The sequence below is a fragment of the Temnothorax nylanderi genome, unplaced genomic scaffold (genome assembly GCF_030848795.1).
Source record: "Temnothorax nylanderi isolate EJ_2023f unplaced genomic scaffold, tnyl_v1.0 TNYL_tig0101_pilon, whole genome shotgun sequence".
NCBI classification, from domain to species: Eukaryota; Metazoa; Arthropoda; class Insecta; order Hymenoptera; family Formicidae; genus Temnothorax; species Temnothorax nylanderi.
Window position 1 is genome coordinate 387,034 of NW_027249163.1, and position 19,354 is coordinate 406,387.

Genomic DNA, 19,354 nt, shown 5'->3' on the forward strand with positions numbered 1-19,354 from the left:
AAATAATCGCGCTTTCTTCTAATTCTTGTCGCGATCGCGTTATTTATAAAATGCACGGACCTGCCGAATTTCGTCGTGCACATGATAACGTCTCCGCGCACATATCCGCGCGCGACGGTTGTTACATGTACAATAGAGCCGCGGCTTCTCGATAACACGAGTGGTGGGGACGGAGTGGGGGTAATTAGCGCGTTGCGTCGTGCCTACTCACCCTACCCCCACTACCTACCTCTCCATTGTTCGCGCGCCGAGACTCGAGTAAACAACTTGCGCGAGCCGCTCCCTGTGTCGTCGTAATATTTCATTGAACGCGATCGCGGCAAGTGCCGAGAAACGATGGCTATCCATCGAAACGAATATTTCGCGCTATTCAGAATAGGCGTTGATAACAGGGAACGAGGCTCACAAGTTATTTCATTTCGTCGCGATACTTACACGCGACGATTGTCTTTTTAACGGTTGGATTTAATATATTTTTGCTCTCACTCACGTCTACCGACGTTAATATAATTTGCTCGGTAATTCCGCGATTTACAATAACGCGATCACTTCGAACAATTAATGATTGCTATCCCGTATGGTTTAACCGTCTCTTAATTGTGTCTAGAGTTTCGTGAACATATCGAGACGATGACTATCCATCGAAACGGATATTTCGCGCGATTCAGAATAGGCGTTGATAACAAGGAATGAATCTCACAAGTTATTTTGTTACGTCGTGATATTTACAGGCGACGATTGTTTTTTTAACGGTCGGATTTGAATATATTTTTGCTCTCACTCTTTCCATCGACGCTAATACAATTTGTCCGGTAATTCCACGATTTACAATAACACTTCGAACAATTAATGATTACTATCCCGTACGGTTTAATCGTCTATTGTGTCTAATGATTCGTGTACGTATCGAGACGATGGTTATCCATCGAAACGGATATTTCGCGCGATTCAGAATAGGCATTGATAACAGGGAACGAATCTCACAAGTTATTTCATTTCGTCGCGATGTTTACGGGTGACGATTGTTTTTTTAACGGTCGGATTTGAATATATTTTTGCTCTCACTCTTTCCATCAACGCTAAAACAATTTGTCCGGTAATTCCACGATTTACAATAACACCATTTTTACATGAATGTATGATACTAAAATGTTCGGTAGTTGTGTGAAATATTTAAAAACCCATGTTCATGCGTGTTTCTATCTATCTTTCTCTCTCTTTTCTTCTCTCGCTATTCTTAAACAGCGAATAGACTATAAGATACTAAACTACATGCTAAAAAGAATAAGTATTGGTCATTCCGTGCGCAACGCGAATCGTAAAATAGCGTTGGAGTAATTCACGATGCGTCCTTTTAAATCTTCGCGAATCAGATTTTTATGACCTATTTGACGAATAGTTCGTAATCGAAGATCTTGAAGCTTATACGACTTAGAATGTTAAAAAACAAAAAATGGTTGTATGTTCTACTATTCTACTTTATTATTTTTCTATTTATTCTGAGGATAACATATTCTTGTAAATAACTGAGGATAAGACATTCTTGTAAATAACGCTATAGGATTTTGCAACGCGATAAGATTTTATATTCATGAGCAGCTTTATCGTCCGATTGCGAGTTTATCTGAAGTAATATAATTATTCCAAACATTGGAATGGTGAAATATCTATCTGCTTGAGATAATATTGAGATAAAAAAACTGGTGCAAGTATAATGCAAATTGTTCTTGAGAAGAAGATAATCTCAAAGGAGAATATACAAAGTTTTTAATAAAACATAATCTGGATGAAAGTATTAAAGCACTTCAAATTATATCATTGTAATAAAATTTATCAAGATGGAAATTTTGTTATAATATTGTTTGCTTGTGTATGTGTGTTATTTTTAAATTTAATAAGCGTTATTTTTTTGCATATTTTCTTGAATAATTATTATTGTAGTAAAGTACATTGCGCGCTAAAAATAAAATAAAATCTGAATTTTCTTTTCATACTGCACAATTTTGCGAATTTCTGCATTGTATTGTTCTTTTACTAGATAATACTGCACTATTCTAAAGTTGTTTACATAATCTCCAACAGATGCACGATGTTGGCGTACAAAATACCCAAGTTTTAATGCGAATTTACTCTGTAATGTACAATTGGATATTTGTATTATTCTAACTTTTGATTAATGCTGCACTATCGTAATATTCGCAAGAACATTTGCATTGAATTTGCGTTTATATCGTACTGCATAATTTTCACCTATGGAATTCCTACGTTAGTTTGTTCTATAATGGAATTCACAGTATCACTTTTCTTTACTTTGAATAAAATGTAAGAAATATTGACATTGTTGCAATATATTTTGTTACGAATGGAAATCTTCTGACAAAGTATAAGTAATTCGAATGTTATATAGCATATTCAAAATTCATTAATTTATTAAGAATTAAGTATGTAGAAACGACTAAGTATGCAGAATCTTGTTATAAATCTTTAGATTGCGAAGGGACTCTAACGATTTATGAAGGGTTTATTGTATTTTAATTTTATCAGGTTAGCTTGTGTAAAGTTATTTTGGCTTTTTCTGTTTATAGGTCAGTTTCGTGTCCATTATCACAATTATAAGTATATTACACTTACCCGCAACTCTCGCTTCCTTGCACGCCTCGTACATGTCTTGTTTGATCTCCGGGTTGTCGTCTGCGATAGTTTCGCCAACGGTCACGAATCTCTCGACCGCCAAATTTACCGCCTGGCCGACTCTGGCGACCGCTCGCAAACTCCGGTCCGAGCATAGCGGTCGTTCTCTATGTGAGATTAACGTGGAAATCTGTAAAGATATTGCATTTTGGTGAGTGCACAAAATGAAGTCGGAAACATCTATGTGTGTAAAATTCCATTTTAGAACTTCGATATAATTGATAAAGAGTTTTGATTTTTCCTCAAAGGGTTCTGGATTCATATTTATTAAACCCGATTAAACCGCATTTTGTTGCCATAATAATAAATACCAAGATTGCGTACCATAAAACTTATCGCTTCGAAATATTTAATGCTTTATAAGATAAAATAAGACGTTGTGAATATATGTATACATGAATAAAAATTATAAATGAAAATGGAGTGAGTCAAATTCGCATTTAATGCAAAAAGGATCGAATGTTCGTAGATACAAATTAGTCTATCTCGAGCTGTTGGTGCCATGTATTCCTCGTTTTAATTAACGTTGTCGTCGTCTCGTCTAATCCAGAGCGATTTCAAAAGCAAGTTCGTCCGTATACCGCTAACGGCATATTACACATTTGTTTCAGTCGTACATGACTATAGCGACCGCGGTGACGCGCTGCTCGCGTTGCGCGCAGAATTGCGTCATAGTTTGTGGTAGCTTCATAAAACTACGTAACGTGCCTCGAGCATTCGCGAACTGTAGCGGCTACACTGCATTTTCCACACAATTAAATGATGCATTCGTGCGCGGCGCCCGCGCCGCGCCGTCCTTCTCAGAAATATCTGCCTCGGTCGAAGGAGGAAAAAGGAATACGGGCTGTAATGTAACATGGAGCGAAGGGACGAACTCGCGGACTATTGTTCTGAGAGATGAATGCGTGCAGACATGCATACGCGTACACATACATATACACAGAGTTGCACGCATGTAAACGATCCCATTCATTCCGATTCGATCGTCTTATGTAAATGAGAGAAATATCTGTGACGACATAGCTTCGTTGCGTGTTGATTCACATGCATGCGCGGGAGCGTGAATGGCTACGTGGGATAAAACTATATTTTGATGCCTTATTATCTAACGTTTGTAATGCATGACGTCAAAATTTGTCTGTAACAATATCGATTTGGCGCAACTAATATCGATTAACTGCTACTTTTTTTTCTCTTACACCGATAATCATCTGATATAAGTGGAAGAGCAAACGTTTTCGGTGGCACTCATAAATTATACGGTTGTTTAAAGATTATATTCTGCTCCCGTTTTTGTACGAAAAATTAGTAATATTGCAATACAGTACTTTGGTCAGAAAAAAGATAGGCATACAATTATGTATTTTATTCGATCACTGTGATATTATTTATCCGAAATCTGCAAATATTTTTCCATGCACAATGGACGTTTGAATGTTTTTATTTGTCCGTCGTGCAGTTGATACAAAACGTCAGGTCAAATAAAAAAAAAAAGAAAAACATTGTGTTTGATATGCGATATATACATCTCGTACGATCTGCTGTTATTTGAATGTTCTTTAAAATGCGAAAAAACTGTAGAAATTTTATTTTGCAATACGTCTATTACTGCAATTAATTTAAATATTTAATGTCCCTGGGCAAGAATTTACTTTTATGATTTTCATATTAATCGAAGTATCAATATCATTCTTATAAATATAACATTACAAACTTACAGATAGATAGAGAGAGAGAGAGAGAATGTGCATTTACAGGATGTCTCACTTTTACCGCATTATATTTTAATGACACGTTTGTCGTTAGTAGGAATTAGTAACGAAGGGCGCCGCTTGCGAGTATCTCGTGCAAAGTTCAATATAACTTTGTATAATTTCCGTCGAACGGAACTCCATTTTTCACGATGAAATTCCAACGGATTTCCTCGAGCGAACCGCGAGTAACCGACGAATAATTGAAGTACTATCTTCTCGTAGGAAAATCGGTCGCCTTGTATGAAAATTCCCGAAAGTTCATGAATTTATGTGTTCGTCGACACGGTATCTCATTTTTCGTTAAGATTATATAAATTATTACGCTTAAGCCGATGATATTTTTTTTTATCTCTCGCTCCCTGCATTGGTATTAACAATAATAAGGATGAAGTCCCTGGCGCGGTTATTGGCGATATCGATCCGAGTGCTATCGACGATACCGTTAATCGCTTTCATATGTGCGAGATTCATCTCTCGGCTTACGTAGCTATTCGCGGAATTTTCGATATCACCGGTGAATATTTAGCTCGCGAGATATCATCAATCAATTCCGATGTCGCATCGCGGTAGCGAAGCGTTTCCTGACGCATTTTCCATCCTTCGTGACACTGTACCGAGAGCTCGCAACTGTAACTTATGTTCCGTAACGGGGGCGGTTTGTAAATTTATCGCTCTAATACGCGACGACCATACGTGACATTATGACGTGCGGAAATAACTTACCCTGCGACTGCGGTCTCACACATAATCAGGACGTTATTAACGCATAATCACGTGTCGTCTATTCGTGAAAAATTCGATGAGGAATAATGACATCGTTTACTAGTCATGGTAGACTACAAGAAAACAATATCTATATTTTAACAAAATATTTATTTTTTTACTGCTATTGCTAGTTATTACGGAAAAGAATACACAATCCAAATTATTTCTCTTGTTATATTTTGTATTCTGTTAAAAGCTTCTGTATATACATAGGTATATCAAATATCGATATCCTGTCCCGATGTAGAAATTTTATTTGTGCTATCATGATAATCCAATAAATAACGCTAAGCAATTCCCACGTGTTCATTAACACTGCAGTGTGACGTATAACCGGAATTATGAAATTATTCATAAACGACTGGCATATTACGCTCGGCACTGCGCATTTTTAATTTAAATAATCGTTAAGCGCAATAATGCACAGTTCATATTAACAATGCCGATAGAGAATATAATTGTGGATATGTTAATAGTTGATGTTTAGGGAAAGCCTCAGCTTATATTTGTAATTTTACTTGGTGCATTGCTTACTTGAAGTAGACGAACTTTCGTTTGTGATCGATCTCTTTACTTTGTTATGTCTTTTATTTACGAAATATTGGAGCTTCGCGAATACGAATGCGGTAATGCCGCTACTATATAATACGGCGAGAGCGATGAGCCGCCACCTGCTGTGACTTGAGCAGGTGGCAGCATATCGCTTCGTTTAGCAGGGATGGGCATCTCTATATAAGTCACCGAGAATACTTTAAATAATTAACTCGGAAGCGTTGACGAGCGGAATTTTTCGAGGTCATATCATATTTAAAACCTAATGTTTTATTTTTTACTTCTTTATGAAAGATCCGTCAATTTAAGATTAATTCATTACTAATTGTAAGATAAAAAAAGTACAATATACACGAGCAATAGTATTTGCAAGTTTTTTCTTTTGCTCAGAAAAACATTTGGGTAATCCATAAAGAATAACATCCGACCTGAACGAATGTGCCGCATAAAAGAGAAAAAGAGGAGCTTCTCGCGAATAAATTTCAATTAAAATGCTCAAAGAGCAGGAATCGCGGGAATGAGATTCGATGAGTAGATTTGACTTATTTTAAGACTTAAGGATAATTTTATGAATTTTCTTTACTTTTTCTTTGCGAAAACTCCCTGAAAAGAAGAAGAAGGTCAGCAGCCGTGTTAATCAGGGGATTTAAAATTCTCATCATGGACACTCGAATTAAAGTTTTGTTATCTCGTCTCAACTCATTATCTTTTTACTATACTTTTCTTTATACTTTCGACTATTTTTCTTTTCTCCTTCGAAAAGAGAATAGCATACATGCGATTACTCACTTGCGGCGCGCGGCGTAGTTACTAAGTCTCTCCGCACCTTTATAAAAGATGCATGAGCTTTCACTCCGTCTACGGTCGTCTTTCTTAGAGTTTTCTCATTTCACCATTTCTTTCTTAGCTCACATCGTCCACGCAGGATACAATTTTCGTTTTATTTATCTCCTGGACTCTTCCTTTGCTTTTAAACAGGTTCTGTTTCTTTAAGTTCGATATTTCTTAAAATGCTCATTGCTCAATCTACTGAAATTGACGGCAAACATCAGCGACATGATTACGCTGACGTCGCGCAATCTGTGCGAAAAGAGTGCGAAAGATTTTTCAGAGGAAAACGTGCCAATTTTTCTTCTCCAAGTCACTGCACACACGTGCTTCGTTAAGAATTTCGGAAACACCGATCTTAGTTATCTAGCGATAACAGTCATATATAATTACAACAGTCGACAACGAAGGTAGGACGTATTTTCTTCTTCCACGATTCTCGATTCACTGCCGAATAAACTGCACCAGACGAAATGACAGCGAAAGGCATGGGATTTCTCGACCAATCGCGATCAGTTCGATCCAATTTTCCGTCATGACAGAAGAGGGAGATTACGTCGAAAGAATGAAGAAATCCGGGGCACAGGGAAGAGTATAAATGAAAATTCTACTTTAAATCGTGAGTGAGAAAATTGAAGGAGAAAAAATAAATATTCTAGGTTATATAGGGGATTAGCTGACGGCTATGTTGATGTAGAATGTAGAGAAATTTTTTGGTATCGCCGAACGAAAGTTAGGAAACCGATGGAAACGGGTTATCGGACCAATTTGCTTCACGATGCGAGTTAGAATGGTCCGCTAATTGATCCGCCAAGTATGCGCGTAACATCGGCCGTTACAAACGAGTCCCGAACAAAGAGCTGCGCTAATTTGGAGAATTCAGTTACAGTTGTCTAACGGCCATTGTACTATAGTAGTCCATCGTTTCTATTTCAAAAGTAACACTGTAACGTACATATCGAGGTTTGTTGAACTGTGAGAAATGAAGATAAATCCGTTAACATGTAGCAGCTATGCGGAAATTAAAAATCAGTTATTGAAATATCTCCGGAAAATTTAATACAGAGATTGTTGCAGAATTGAGATAATCAAAATTCAAGATATATCTTGTTAGTATATTCTTTGATTACTTACGTTTGCTGTATTAATTATATTTAAGATGTTTTTTTGATGTTCTCTTTGTCTTGCATATGAAGCTTAGGAATTTTACTTAAATAGTTATTAATGTTTGTCATTGACTGATATGATACTGATATTAGATAATTATGATAATTATTTAAATCAATGCCATTGCACGGATTTCTCTCGACAATTGCAACTTCTTGTAATCTCATACAGGAATATTTATTTGTGTTGGTGGAATGCTTGCTTTTCGCGCCGATGCTTATATCTATAATTAATCATGGCGAAAGCATTAGCTCCATTGACACGAAGTTTATGTTAGCTCGTTGAACGAACTTGATAAATCGCTATAGAAAATTTACATGCGTCATGATGTGACGCATTAAATTGACCAGACTAGCGAGTGCTTATACCGAGTATATATGTATTGTACTTTGCACCGTACATATTTTTTATTGTTATGTTTTCTTACGCTAATTTTTTAAACAGTGTATATTCAGTAATTTATCTGTAATGTATAAAATTAACAATTGACGGCTTGCTTTCTCTAACATTGTTACAAAAATCAATATCTTATTTTTCATCTTTTTTTTTCAATCTCCTAAATCGAAGGATACTCTATATTTCAAATAAAGTTATATAAATATTGTACATTCTCAAAAGGTATATCCTTTGTCCTATATGATTTCCTCCATCGTAACTGAATACATTAATTTTATGAAAATCCTCTTCATGCAACCCATCCCGGTTAACGATGTTGTTGTATAAATAAAGATAGAGCAAGCCCTGGTAATCCGTTTATTCGTGATTGGATTTCAGGCGATTCCATAGATATGCCACGAGATTTCCTTCCTCCCTCGAAACGGTCGTTGAAGGCTATTCGATTAAATAGTATTTTCATGATATATTTATTATATGATGTTCGCTCCAGAATTAAGCAGACCCGTATCTGCTAAATTGATTTTTTTCTTCTAAAAATTATTTAGCAAACTGGATAATTACAATCTTTATACTGTAAATGTTTTAAACTGTTAAGTATTTATTTTTTATTCAAATCTGGTAGTTAAATATATTAAATATCTTTGCCTTAAAATAATCTTTCCATGAAATTTTACGTAGTTATCTTTTGCAATTAATTTGAATTAATTTGTTGCGTTTATTGAAGATGTCTTCGTCAGTACATCGCTTAATACATACGATCTTCAGGTACTGTTTTGAAATGAGCACATCGAGTTAATAAAGTGCGACGTGTTTGTGGCAAATGGTAGAAATGCGTTTTGCAAATGACATGCTCTTAATCGTTGAAAATTATTCAAGACCGCGAGCTTTGTTGTGATAGAAAAACGAACTTCTCGTCCGCCGTTTTACTGCCGTGCGAATGGCGCATAAATCTCCCTTTGTAACTCGTTTCCGATGGACTACGCAAACGTAACGCAAACCAGATTTCCACTACGAGAGAAATAGAATGCCACAGTTAATTACGTATTTTACGTAAGTCGCACGTAACGTTAAAATTTACTAAAATCGTAAATAAATCGTTGAATCACGCGAACACAAATTTGTAACATCGCGATCATCGTGAAAAGATTAGGCTGACACATGCAGCGTGTGAGCTTGACACAAGTGTTAATAGACTTGCGTGACTTTAAATTATAAAGCACGTAGATGAGCTTTCCGGATAAGTCACACGGTTTTATTTCCGACGTTTCACAACTTTTTTAATATCCATGTCAGTAACGCAACGCATATTTTCAAACGCGGATAATTAACGTGACGGAAAATGTAACTCTGATCGTTCAAATTAATTTGTATGAAGTATAAAAATTATTTTATAAATTTCAATATATTATTATATACTTTTATTACAACTGTCTGTTATAAAAAAATATGACTTATTGATAAAATATATTAAATTATAATACATATCTTTATATTACATTTTGGGTACGATGTCACATTAACTGTTTTAATATATAATATATTGTTATAATTTCTGAAATATGTAAAAATTTGTATAAAGTCGCTGAATGTCAAAAGAAGATTTTGACATTCTCGACTTTGCCTACAAATCGAGCTGAAATATTTAGTTCACCATTTATACTATACGGAATCATGCTGGAAGAGTAATTTCCTCCGGGAATTCTTCCTAATATGAGAGGGTTCAAGGGTTCGATAGCGTTGTATGTGTGTGTGTGTACGAAATAGGAGGTAGAAGAAATCTCTTCTCTATTTGAAATAATTCTTGTCTAAAATAATACTGCTAGAGCAAAATAACCGATCATCGAGAGGAGGTCTTCCTAGACAAATATTCGGAGTATGTATTACGCAGACCAAGTTTTCTTTAACGAAGGATATATATATATATATATATATATATATATAATTTTTGCGAAAAACTCATAATTGGAAGAAATTATCACAAATTGTTACAGGTGTAAATAGATACGAGAATTTGGAATGGTTATCAAGAATTTACGGGAATCTAATTTTCTTTCGAACGTTTCTTGCGCTCGTCTAACTCTCTTCCGTCCATCCATTTCAATTTAGATTTCGTGAAGCTCAATTACACTTGCTATCGAAGTAGGTGCAATTTTAATCGCATGAACTTTTCTCTTTCGTTCTTCGATTTAACGCATACAACGACTATATTTTATGTAAGAGATAAATGCGCTTACCGTAAATATCTGTGTAGCCCCGGGAAAAATCGATTACAACGCGAATCCATCTCACCGCAAATACTTTGAGATGCAACAATCTGCTCTTTCCATATGGAGAAGTCTATCAGGATTTATGGTAAAAATTTCACCTATAGACCCTATCTTCTATCTGTATGATTTTGTTAAAGTTTAGTTTGTGCTATATTCTTATAGAGTCTACCCGGAATGATTTTTAAAACATTACACAGTTAACTTGATACTGATTAATGGCTTTTATATCCTTCTTCTCGTTCTTCTTTCATAGTTCTCTACTTTTAAGTAATATTTATCGAATAAATCATTCACGATAATATAAGCTTAAAAGAATCGGGGTTAATAATTAATCGGTTATTAATTAAAAAAAAAAAATGAAAATATTTACATAATTTTCAGAAATTAGAATTTTTCAAAATGTTTTCAAATCAATTTACAATTTTCACGACTAGTAAAAAAATGAGCTAGAATTGCTGAATTATTTCATAATGGAAATTTATTTCACGTTATTTGTAGATACATCGTACAAATGAAAAAGTAGAATATAATTTATTCGTTCGTAGAATTTATACGTTTCTATGCAAATTACATTAGCATCGCGGAAGGAAATATAATTATTCATTGGCTTGGTTAGCATATTATTCTTGTAAAATTTTCTATTATAGAAGAACGAAGAATCCTTTTAACATGAGTTCAACCTTTGCGGGCAAGTCATCTTTCTCTGAGTGATACCTTACAGGAATAATATTACATGCGTATGAAAACATCAATGTGTATTAATATACAAAATGTGTGGTTATTCCCTTAACTGAATTTAGAATGGTTTAAACATATTTTTTTGTTAATTTTTAAGATTCAACGTAATTAAACGCAATTAAGATAAATATTTTGTATTTCCTATTAATTGTGTTTTAATTATTTCAATCATACGTTTATCTATTTACGTCCTGAATGTGACCTTTTGCCATTTTATTTATTTGAATTAAAACTTATAATTGAATATATATTTTATGACTTGCTTTCTAAAGTAATTGCTCTGCAATCTTGGGGATAATAAATTTGTGTGTTTAAAATAAATTAAAGAAATACATACTTAAAATGTGAATCACAGTTTCATATCTTTTGTTCAAGGCTTTCTGGACGTTCATTAATTTTCTTCTTTTTATACTTCCACGGCAAAACAAAGAATTTCAAATCAGCTTTTGGTTATACGGACGCGATAAATGGTAACTCTCTCGGTAGAGCTTTATGACGTTTCTCCCGGTTTCTAAGGAGATTTGGCATTTTCCTAAAGCTTTTCCGAGTTTACCATTTTGCTGTATTCTGAAGAGATATCTAAAGTTTTCTAAATGGTCGAATTCTTACTAGAATTATGCCATATTTATCAGATTATATTGATTTATTCTGAGAATGTTATAAATAAAGAGCCTCTCTCTCATTTATCGTTTATTTATTTTTTATTCTCACGTATATAAAAAGGTTTATACGTTGAAACGGATTTTAGATGATAATTTAGATGGATTTAAGGGAATGTGATGTAATTTGTTTTGAAAATTGGTACATACATCATATACAATAAACTTACGCTTTAATACACTTGTAGGTATATGTCACGTAAGCTGAGACATAAAGCGGACTTGAAATGTTAAATGCAATATTTGAAATGTGGAATAAGTAAGAACTCTGATGCATCCATAAAGAGCACACATTTATAATAGGCATTATATGCGACAATCATTAGTGTTACGTGTATGCTAGTAATCCATGTAGTAAATAAGACAACGGAAACTTTTAAAAATTTCTTTTTCGATGGAGCCGATATGATGAAACTTTAGATAGTCTCGGCATATCAGTGGATCGTTACATTGCGGGAACATACCTGTCGTTCACCAGCCATGCCACCCTCGTACATGCTTCCTCGTCGATAATACACCGCCGGCATACAAAATTTCAACGATACGAATCCACCGGGACCCCGTCTCTAGTCTTATCGCACTATTATAATTTTTTAAATCTATCGTTAATTATACTATATTCTGTTTTTAAGGTCGTTTATTATTGTGCCTGTCACGATTGTTTTTTCGGTTATATCTTCGTCTTCTTTCTGCTCTTCTCCTTAGCCATCGACTTTTCGTTCCGGCTTTTCGTATGATCAAAATATACTATAAATCGTCAACGTCGTTAAGATATGTATATGCTCTTCTCTTATATGTAGAAATATTACTTTTTTCTCTCTCTCTCTCTCTCTTTTTTTCCTTGGTGCAGGTAATCTCGTGTTCTCTTTAACAAGTGATATTTTGGAACTCTTTTATACTTCGTCGTCTCTTAAGCCGCTTTCTTGCGCGGCGCGCGACGGTGGCAACAAAAATAGACGCGCGTACGACGGTCAAGTATGTGCAATATGTATTTATGTATGTATATATTTGTCTATATATCTGTAGGAAGATCACTGGTTGTTTAGGCTGCTACTACAGGTCCAGAACTTGTCTCCAAGCAAGTGAGGTCGCCGTGTCGAGCCGAGCTCGCTCTTGCAAGTTCGTCGTCACCTTCTCAACGAGGTGCATGACCCGTTGACGGCAAAGTGGATTGTTGCTGATCCTCGCCTTCTCGCGATCTTTTTCTCTTAGGCTCTGGTTTTGTCCTCTCGTTAAAATGATCGTTGACGCGCTGTTTCGACGCTATAGGGTTACTTCTCTCGAAGACGCCTTGGCGTCTGTTGGAAACTCCGAGTCTCGAAAGTTTACTCCTCGAAGTGGCGCTCCGGGACCCAGTGTATTCCAATAATCGTTATCCTCGTTCGTGTACTCGGATTGAACTCGCCGGACCGATCTTTCTCGCGAAAGGTGTATCTACGACAAATTGAAGGACCTTCCGATCGGAAAGATTACAGGCAATCGTTTAGGCTATGCGAGGAATCTGCTCCCACGCGGATCGGCACGCGTGATTGACGGTCAACGATGACGACGACCGCTCGTTAGGGGTGCACGACTCGCCGCTGGTGTCTCGCGTGCGCGCGTACACAGTGTGGGCGGCGACATGTGAGCAACGCTGATGTGCGTATGCACCACCTATACTCGCGGTTTTTCGGTGCTCTTTCCTGACGTTGTCTTCTAGCTCGCGTGCATACTTGTACACCGCAACACGTATCTATCTGTATCGCGCGTATCGTTGATTGCGCGACTACTGATGCGACATGTGTGTATGTGTGGATATGTAGATGCTGTGTGGATGTGTGGGTTATATTGTGCGCGCGTGTGTGTGTGTGTGTGTGTGTATATATGTTATATGTGTGATTTTTAGGAAAAATGGATATGCGTGTATCTGTGTGCACGTATCACTTATACGTGTGCGCACACTTATGCACACGTGTCCGTACGCGAGTACGCGACGCCGTTTCGCAAGGGTGAGTGGTTGAACCGTGAGAGGAGCATATATGTATCTATATATATGAGGACGAGTGACGTACGTAAGGGATGTATGCTTGTGTATGTGTGCGCGCGAGAATGACGGAGCGCGTGTCGGCTTCGAGAAACAGGTACCGACCTGCCGAGTGCCTAGGGGAAGACTGGACTCGGAAGCAGCGACTCGGTGCTCGGTGGCAGGATCCACGGGGAACGACGAGTGCGGCTGTGTGAATCGGTCTCGCTCTCGCACTAGTATTCCCACCCCGAATCCGCCTGTTACCCTCTCGCTCCTACTCTCGCTCTCGCTCTTGGTGTACGTGAACGAATGAACGGCTGCCGGGCACAGGCGCGCTGCTGCCTCTCTCCACCGACCGAGAATCAATACGTCGGCAGCCCCGTACTTTCGCCCGCGAAATCTCAATTTTTACGCCCGACATCGAGCCGAGTCGTCTTATTTTCGACCTTAGTCATCCCCGGATTGGTGCGACACGCTCTGTCTGACCTCGTGCGTAAACGGCAGCCGGGAATGACTTGGGGATCATTGTTTGCGACTCGATAGAGTCGCGTTTTTGCATGCTCCGTGATGCACCGTCCAGGGGAACGCTCACTTTTTGCCCCTCTTTAGCTGCTTAAAAAGCGCGGGAGAACCTTGTTCTCAATGAGAGTTTGATAGGAATCGAGAGACAATGTCGATGGTAATTTTTTATGTCAACATGAATTCTTATTATAAAAATTTGCGCACAAGGAATAGTGAGAGAGGAAGAGAGGGACAAGAGAGAGAGAGAGAGAGAGAGAGAAAGAGAAAAAATATCGGGGCAATAGATTTGCGGATATATAAGTTGTTTATATCTAATTGTTAATAAGATGTGCTTATAAATGTTTATTACGCAAGCATTTATTAATTTTTTATGTCTATATGAACATTGTTGCTATCTAATATGAACTCGTTGAATAATCTTAATGAAACTGATATTATTATCAGTAAATATAACGTGTAGAGTTTTAAGCATTCGAGTTTTTCCATCAAGTGTTCATAGAATACAATTAACGCATGGAAAAATTATAATTACGACTTTCCAGAATTACGAAATGTCGGAGATGCGGCTCTGGCGTCAAAGTTCGTGGAGAGATGAAATTTGAAAGCTTTATATTCATGTTGCATATTTGGCCTTTAATGTAGCTCTTCGATTCTCACGTCAGTTTTAACACGTACGTTCGCCGACCGTGAAGCGCTTCGCTAGAGCGTTATAATAAGATTGATTTGTAATCACTCGTGATTGGAAATTAGATAATCCTGCTGTAATGTCTTGTCTAGGTTCTCACCTTGATACTGAATACAGTAGTGTAACATGATTACGAATAATGGCGCTATCGTCATCGGATACATTAAAATTTCGGAATTAATGATAAATGTGACACCATTAGGGTTTCACAGAAGGGTGAGAGTTTCGATAGCGTAATTATTATCGGAGTGAAAGAGGAAAAGGCGAATAACTGCAAGACTTAATTTATGGGCATAACAGCAAATTTATATGTACTTCGTCGTTAATGAGAAAGTCGCTTGTGAGAAACGCTGTCTTGGCACTATCAATAACAAAATAATCCCTGATAAGGAGACACCAGAAACGAATTGTCACGACTCACGAATGAGAAACATTACCTAGGAGATGAGGGACCTGAAAAAAGTTGAGGAAAAGAATTGGACAGCAAGAAAAAAAAATAACTTAGGGTAGCTAAATGACCGAACAAAGGAATGACGTGATTGTCATATGTATATTTGTGGTAGCCTCATAGTTTAAAAAATCGTTATTACCGAGCGATACTGCGAAAAAAGAAATCTTTGGACGTGACAATGATTACTTTTTTTTAAGCTAACCATAAGAGAAGGAAGACACATTTACTGCTCTATATCTATTTGAAAGTTCTAGCTAATTGGAAGATACGTATGTACTTCTACACGGCATCGATGGAGTATCTGTGCGATGGCATATAGTCGGAAGTACATAGGTACTCAGCTAGTACGTATATCCTCTCGCCTTTCTGAGTAGCTAAGGATTTCTATCTCGCATGAGACATTCGGCCATGCGTCGTCAATGTTGAATTGAAGAGTCGTTGAGCAACAAATACTTGCAGCGATTACAAACTTGTCAAATACGTTATGCGTGTTAGGCAGTAGCTATAGAAGTTGAAAGTGCCATCTCTGAGCGCATATATAAAGTTACTTTATAAATAACTTTATAAGTCATTATAATGAACATATTTTTTGCGTCCTTGTCTAATATAACAATACAATATTATTATCTAACATACGCCGCGCCGGGGAAGCGAGGTGGATGCTGTGCCTAATATCTTTCTCGAGAGAAATATGTATCAACGTGGCGGCGTAAGAGCAGTGGTACGAAATATGAGGTACGCTCGAGTGTAAGGATAAAAGCCGCAGATTACAACGTAGAGGTAAAGGTAAAGCGACAGGAAGGCATCCTAAATGATACACACGAGGGCGGAAATTTCTACGGACCAGCGAGCATGTTCTGGAATTAAGGCGCGTTGCGAGATGTGCATTTTAAGCGATTTCCTTTTACGATATCATCGAGATGAGAAGGAGTAAATAAGATTGCACGGATAGATACGTAAGATAGTTAATGTAAAATATATTTATGATGCTGTACCGAAGCAGGTTGCAGCGGGTACATATCTTATACTCATCTGCCGTAAATGGCTTCTACAGTCTTTCAAATACGGTACGTTCCCGTAGTACCTTATAGGCCACTATCTAATACCATAATACCGTATTTTATCGCGTGAAAACTGAATGAAGAATTTCGTGGCAGGCTTAGTGTTCGTATTCGATTCCTCCTCGAATCTCCGAAATCGATACCGAAATATTCCAGTGACACGTCGATCGCTGTAAATTTCGGTAAATTAGCGTTCTTGGACGTTTACTTGCTTCTCCCTCGAGTTGCTCTAAGTTTCATTTAAAGATTTTCTATCGTAGTGTCGCAAAAAGTGCTACTTCTTAAGAACAAAGTTCGCAGTCTTCGGAAAGTAGCGCCAGCACTTTCAAGTCTTTTGTACTCACGACGAATGTTGTTCGAAGTTAATTGACGGCAAAAAACATATAATAATACAGATAAAAGCGAAAGGAAGGTGCATTTCTTCTTCAGTGAGAAGTGATAAAATTACGAAAGGCAATAGGCATTGTAAACTATCAACAATTGTAAGTAAATTGAATGTCTGGAATCTAAATCAGTATTATGATTTCATAGCAGTCATTAGCGAAAATTCGCTGAATTGATTCATTCTTTGCGTATTCTTAATTCATTATTTATAAAATTTGGTTCTTGATAAATTACTTTCTTGTTAGCGACATTCAGCTATATGATTTATGATATCTTACTATATATTGCGATATAGCAACACGTGACAGAATAAAAAGTGCACTGAAGAAACGCAGTCTTCCTATTTCTTTTATGATTTTCAATTAAGGCACCGTTTGGCAATATTCCTAACTGGATAGATTCCAGGTTACGAGTTGGTTTTAAGAAAAACTTTCGATATGACATATATGTATATATGTAGAAATTTTATTCTGGAAGAGCTGATATCTGTAAATCCTGTAATTCACTAAAACTTGCTTATCTTAAAATCGTAATAAAGCCAGTCCTTTTCATCTTGCATTGATCTGGAAGACTTTGCTTCGTTCGTCGAATGGGTTTTATTTTTACAGGATCTTCCATCTCCATATCAAATTCAGCAGATATTTTACGGAGATTCATAAAAAAAAACCTGTAACCGCAACAGATTAGTCAGCGAATGAAAAACTTTGACAAAAAAATTCAAAATAATTGCTCTCTAAGTCTATCTTGGTTTTTAATTTAGAAATAACGAACGAGCAATTTAAATATTTGTTTCTTTGAAACTTCGAAAGAAATTTTATACATAGATATATATTGTGTGTTTGTGTGTGTGCGTGTGTGCGTAGCACATTTGAAATGCATTATGTAATCATGATTAAAATATTATTTCTTTATTTTATATGTTAACTTTAATTAGATTGAGATTTTTACGGAATTTTTATGGCAAACTAGAAAGTTGCACATAAATTCTGAAATCTATTCATCTCACTCTAAGCTTCGCGTTGATACTTAAGTTAGTATACGGGATATATCCCTATTTATGAAACTCTTTTACTCACTGCAAACTGCAAGCATGTCAAATACGGTATGTTTTATGTGCGAAGGAAAACATAACCCGTATAACAAGTTACGATCGAAGGCGCCATTTTATGTCTGTCGCATACGAACAGTTATTCAGAATAATATTGGAATGTCTCAGAGATGCTATTTCCTCGAATAATATGCAATAACAAATTTAAAAAAAATTACAATTTTATTCCCTAAGAAAATACATTTGTGAAAAGGATTGAGGAAGTTCAATTTCGTGTCCATATTTGTTTGCAAAAATCCATGAAGATTTTAATGTAACATTTAAATGAAAATGATAGTAATGATGAAAAAGATAAGCATCTAAATAGATTTTTAATTATTATCAAAATGAAGCTCTAGTGTATATCTAAAGCTGCATTTAGATCAAGTAAACGAGCATGAACAAGCACGAATGAATATATACCTTGCTTCAATGGATGCAAATAACATTGCGAATATAGACGTACTGACTTTATACTTATTGAAGCAAGTTATTTATTCATGTTTGTTTGCGCTCGTTTGTTTGGTCTGAATCCGGTTTGATGTAGCAAAAATATATTTATTACGGAGATTTTTGAAGTTGTGTAGAAAATTACGTTTTTGTCATAGTTACGGTTGGCCACTTGTAATAATAACTAATTGTTTCTTTAATATATAGGCATCGTCGTGTTGACGAAACTGTAAACATCATGCTTAGCCGACCATGTGAAGCCTCTACAGAAAAACAAACAGATAACAATACAACGTCGACACTTGCAAACTCGAAGAATAATGTTGCTTTCTAGTGTTCTGCTCTATTATCACATGGAACAATCAGTCGTTCACATCGCTAGTCATCTATGTATAACTCTAAGTGTAACACATCACATTTAGGTAGCCGCAGGTACTTTCGACACTGCCTATTAAAGACTTACCATCGATGAGCCCATTATACCTATGTATGAAACTCAATTTCGTTTCTTCCGTCGAAGACGTGCCTAGAACATACATTCCCGTTCAGTGAGAAACATCAATTTCGCCCGGCCGCGCGCTCACTACAGTCTTTAATCACGGGCTAAGTTCGAAATTAGGAGAAATTTGAAACGTTTGCGAGAACGTCTGGAGACATTTGAGGATATCCAAAAGGAAAGGAGGATACGTCCTCGAAAACCAGAACCAAAACCGTCACCCGTATTTTCCAGTAACGTGTGAGCAACATTTCCTTCCTCCGTTGTTCTGCGAGAAGAAGCTCGTCGTCGTCGTTGAGATTACCAAGGGCGATTATATTAGCGCTAATTCACGCGTAGGCGAATATCGATAACTCCACGTGTATAATGATCTACCGCTCATTATTCGGCCCCTTC

General features: G+C 36.6%; 1 protein-coding gene and 1 long non-coding RNA gene across 2 annotated transcripts in view; both read right to left on the reverse strand.

Moving 5' to 3' along the window:
* Nucleotides 1–19,354, reverse strand: part of Alpha-catr (alpha-catenin related) — a 70,726-nt gene that overhangs the window by 42,104 nt on the left and 9,268 nt on the right. Inside the window, exon 2 of the mRNA XM_071711807.1 lies at nucleotides 2,632–2,821. Within this exon, the coding sequence (XP_071567908.1) occupies nucleotides 2,632–2,821 (190 nt within the window). The remainder of the gene's footprint in view (nucleotides 1–2,631; nucleotides 2,822–19,354) is intronic.
* Nucleotides 16,438–18,990, reverse strand: LOC139775640 (uncharacterized). The gene is made up of 2 exons (XR_011718886.1): nucleotides 18,926–18,990; nucleotides 16,438–17,592 (listed from the first exon to the last, which is right to left on the reverse strand). It is a non-coding gene; the product is annotated as an uncharacterized lncRNA (long non-coding RNA).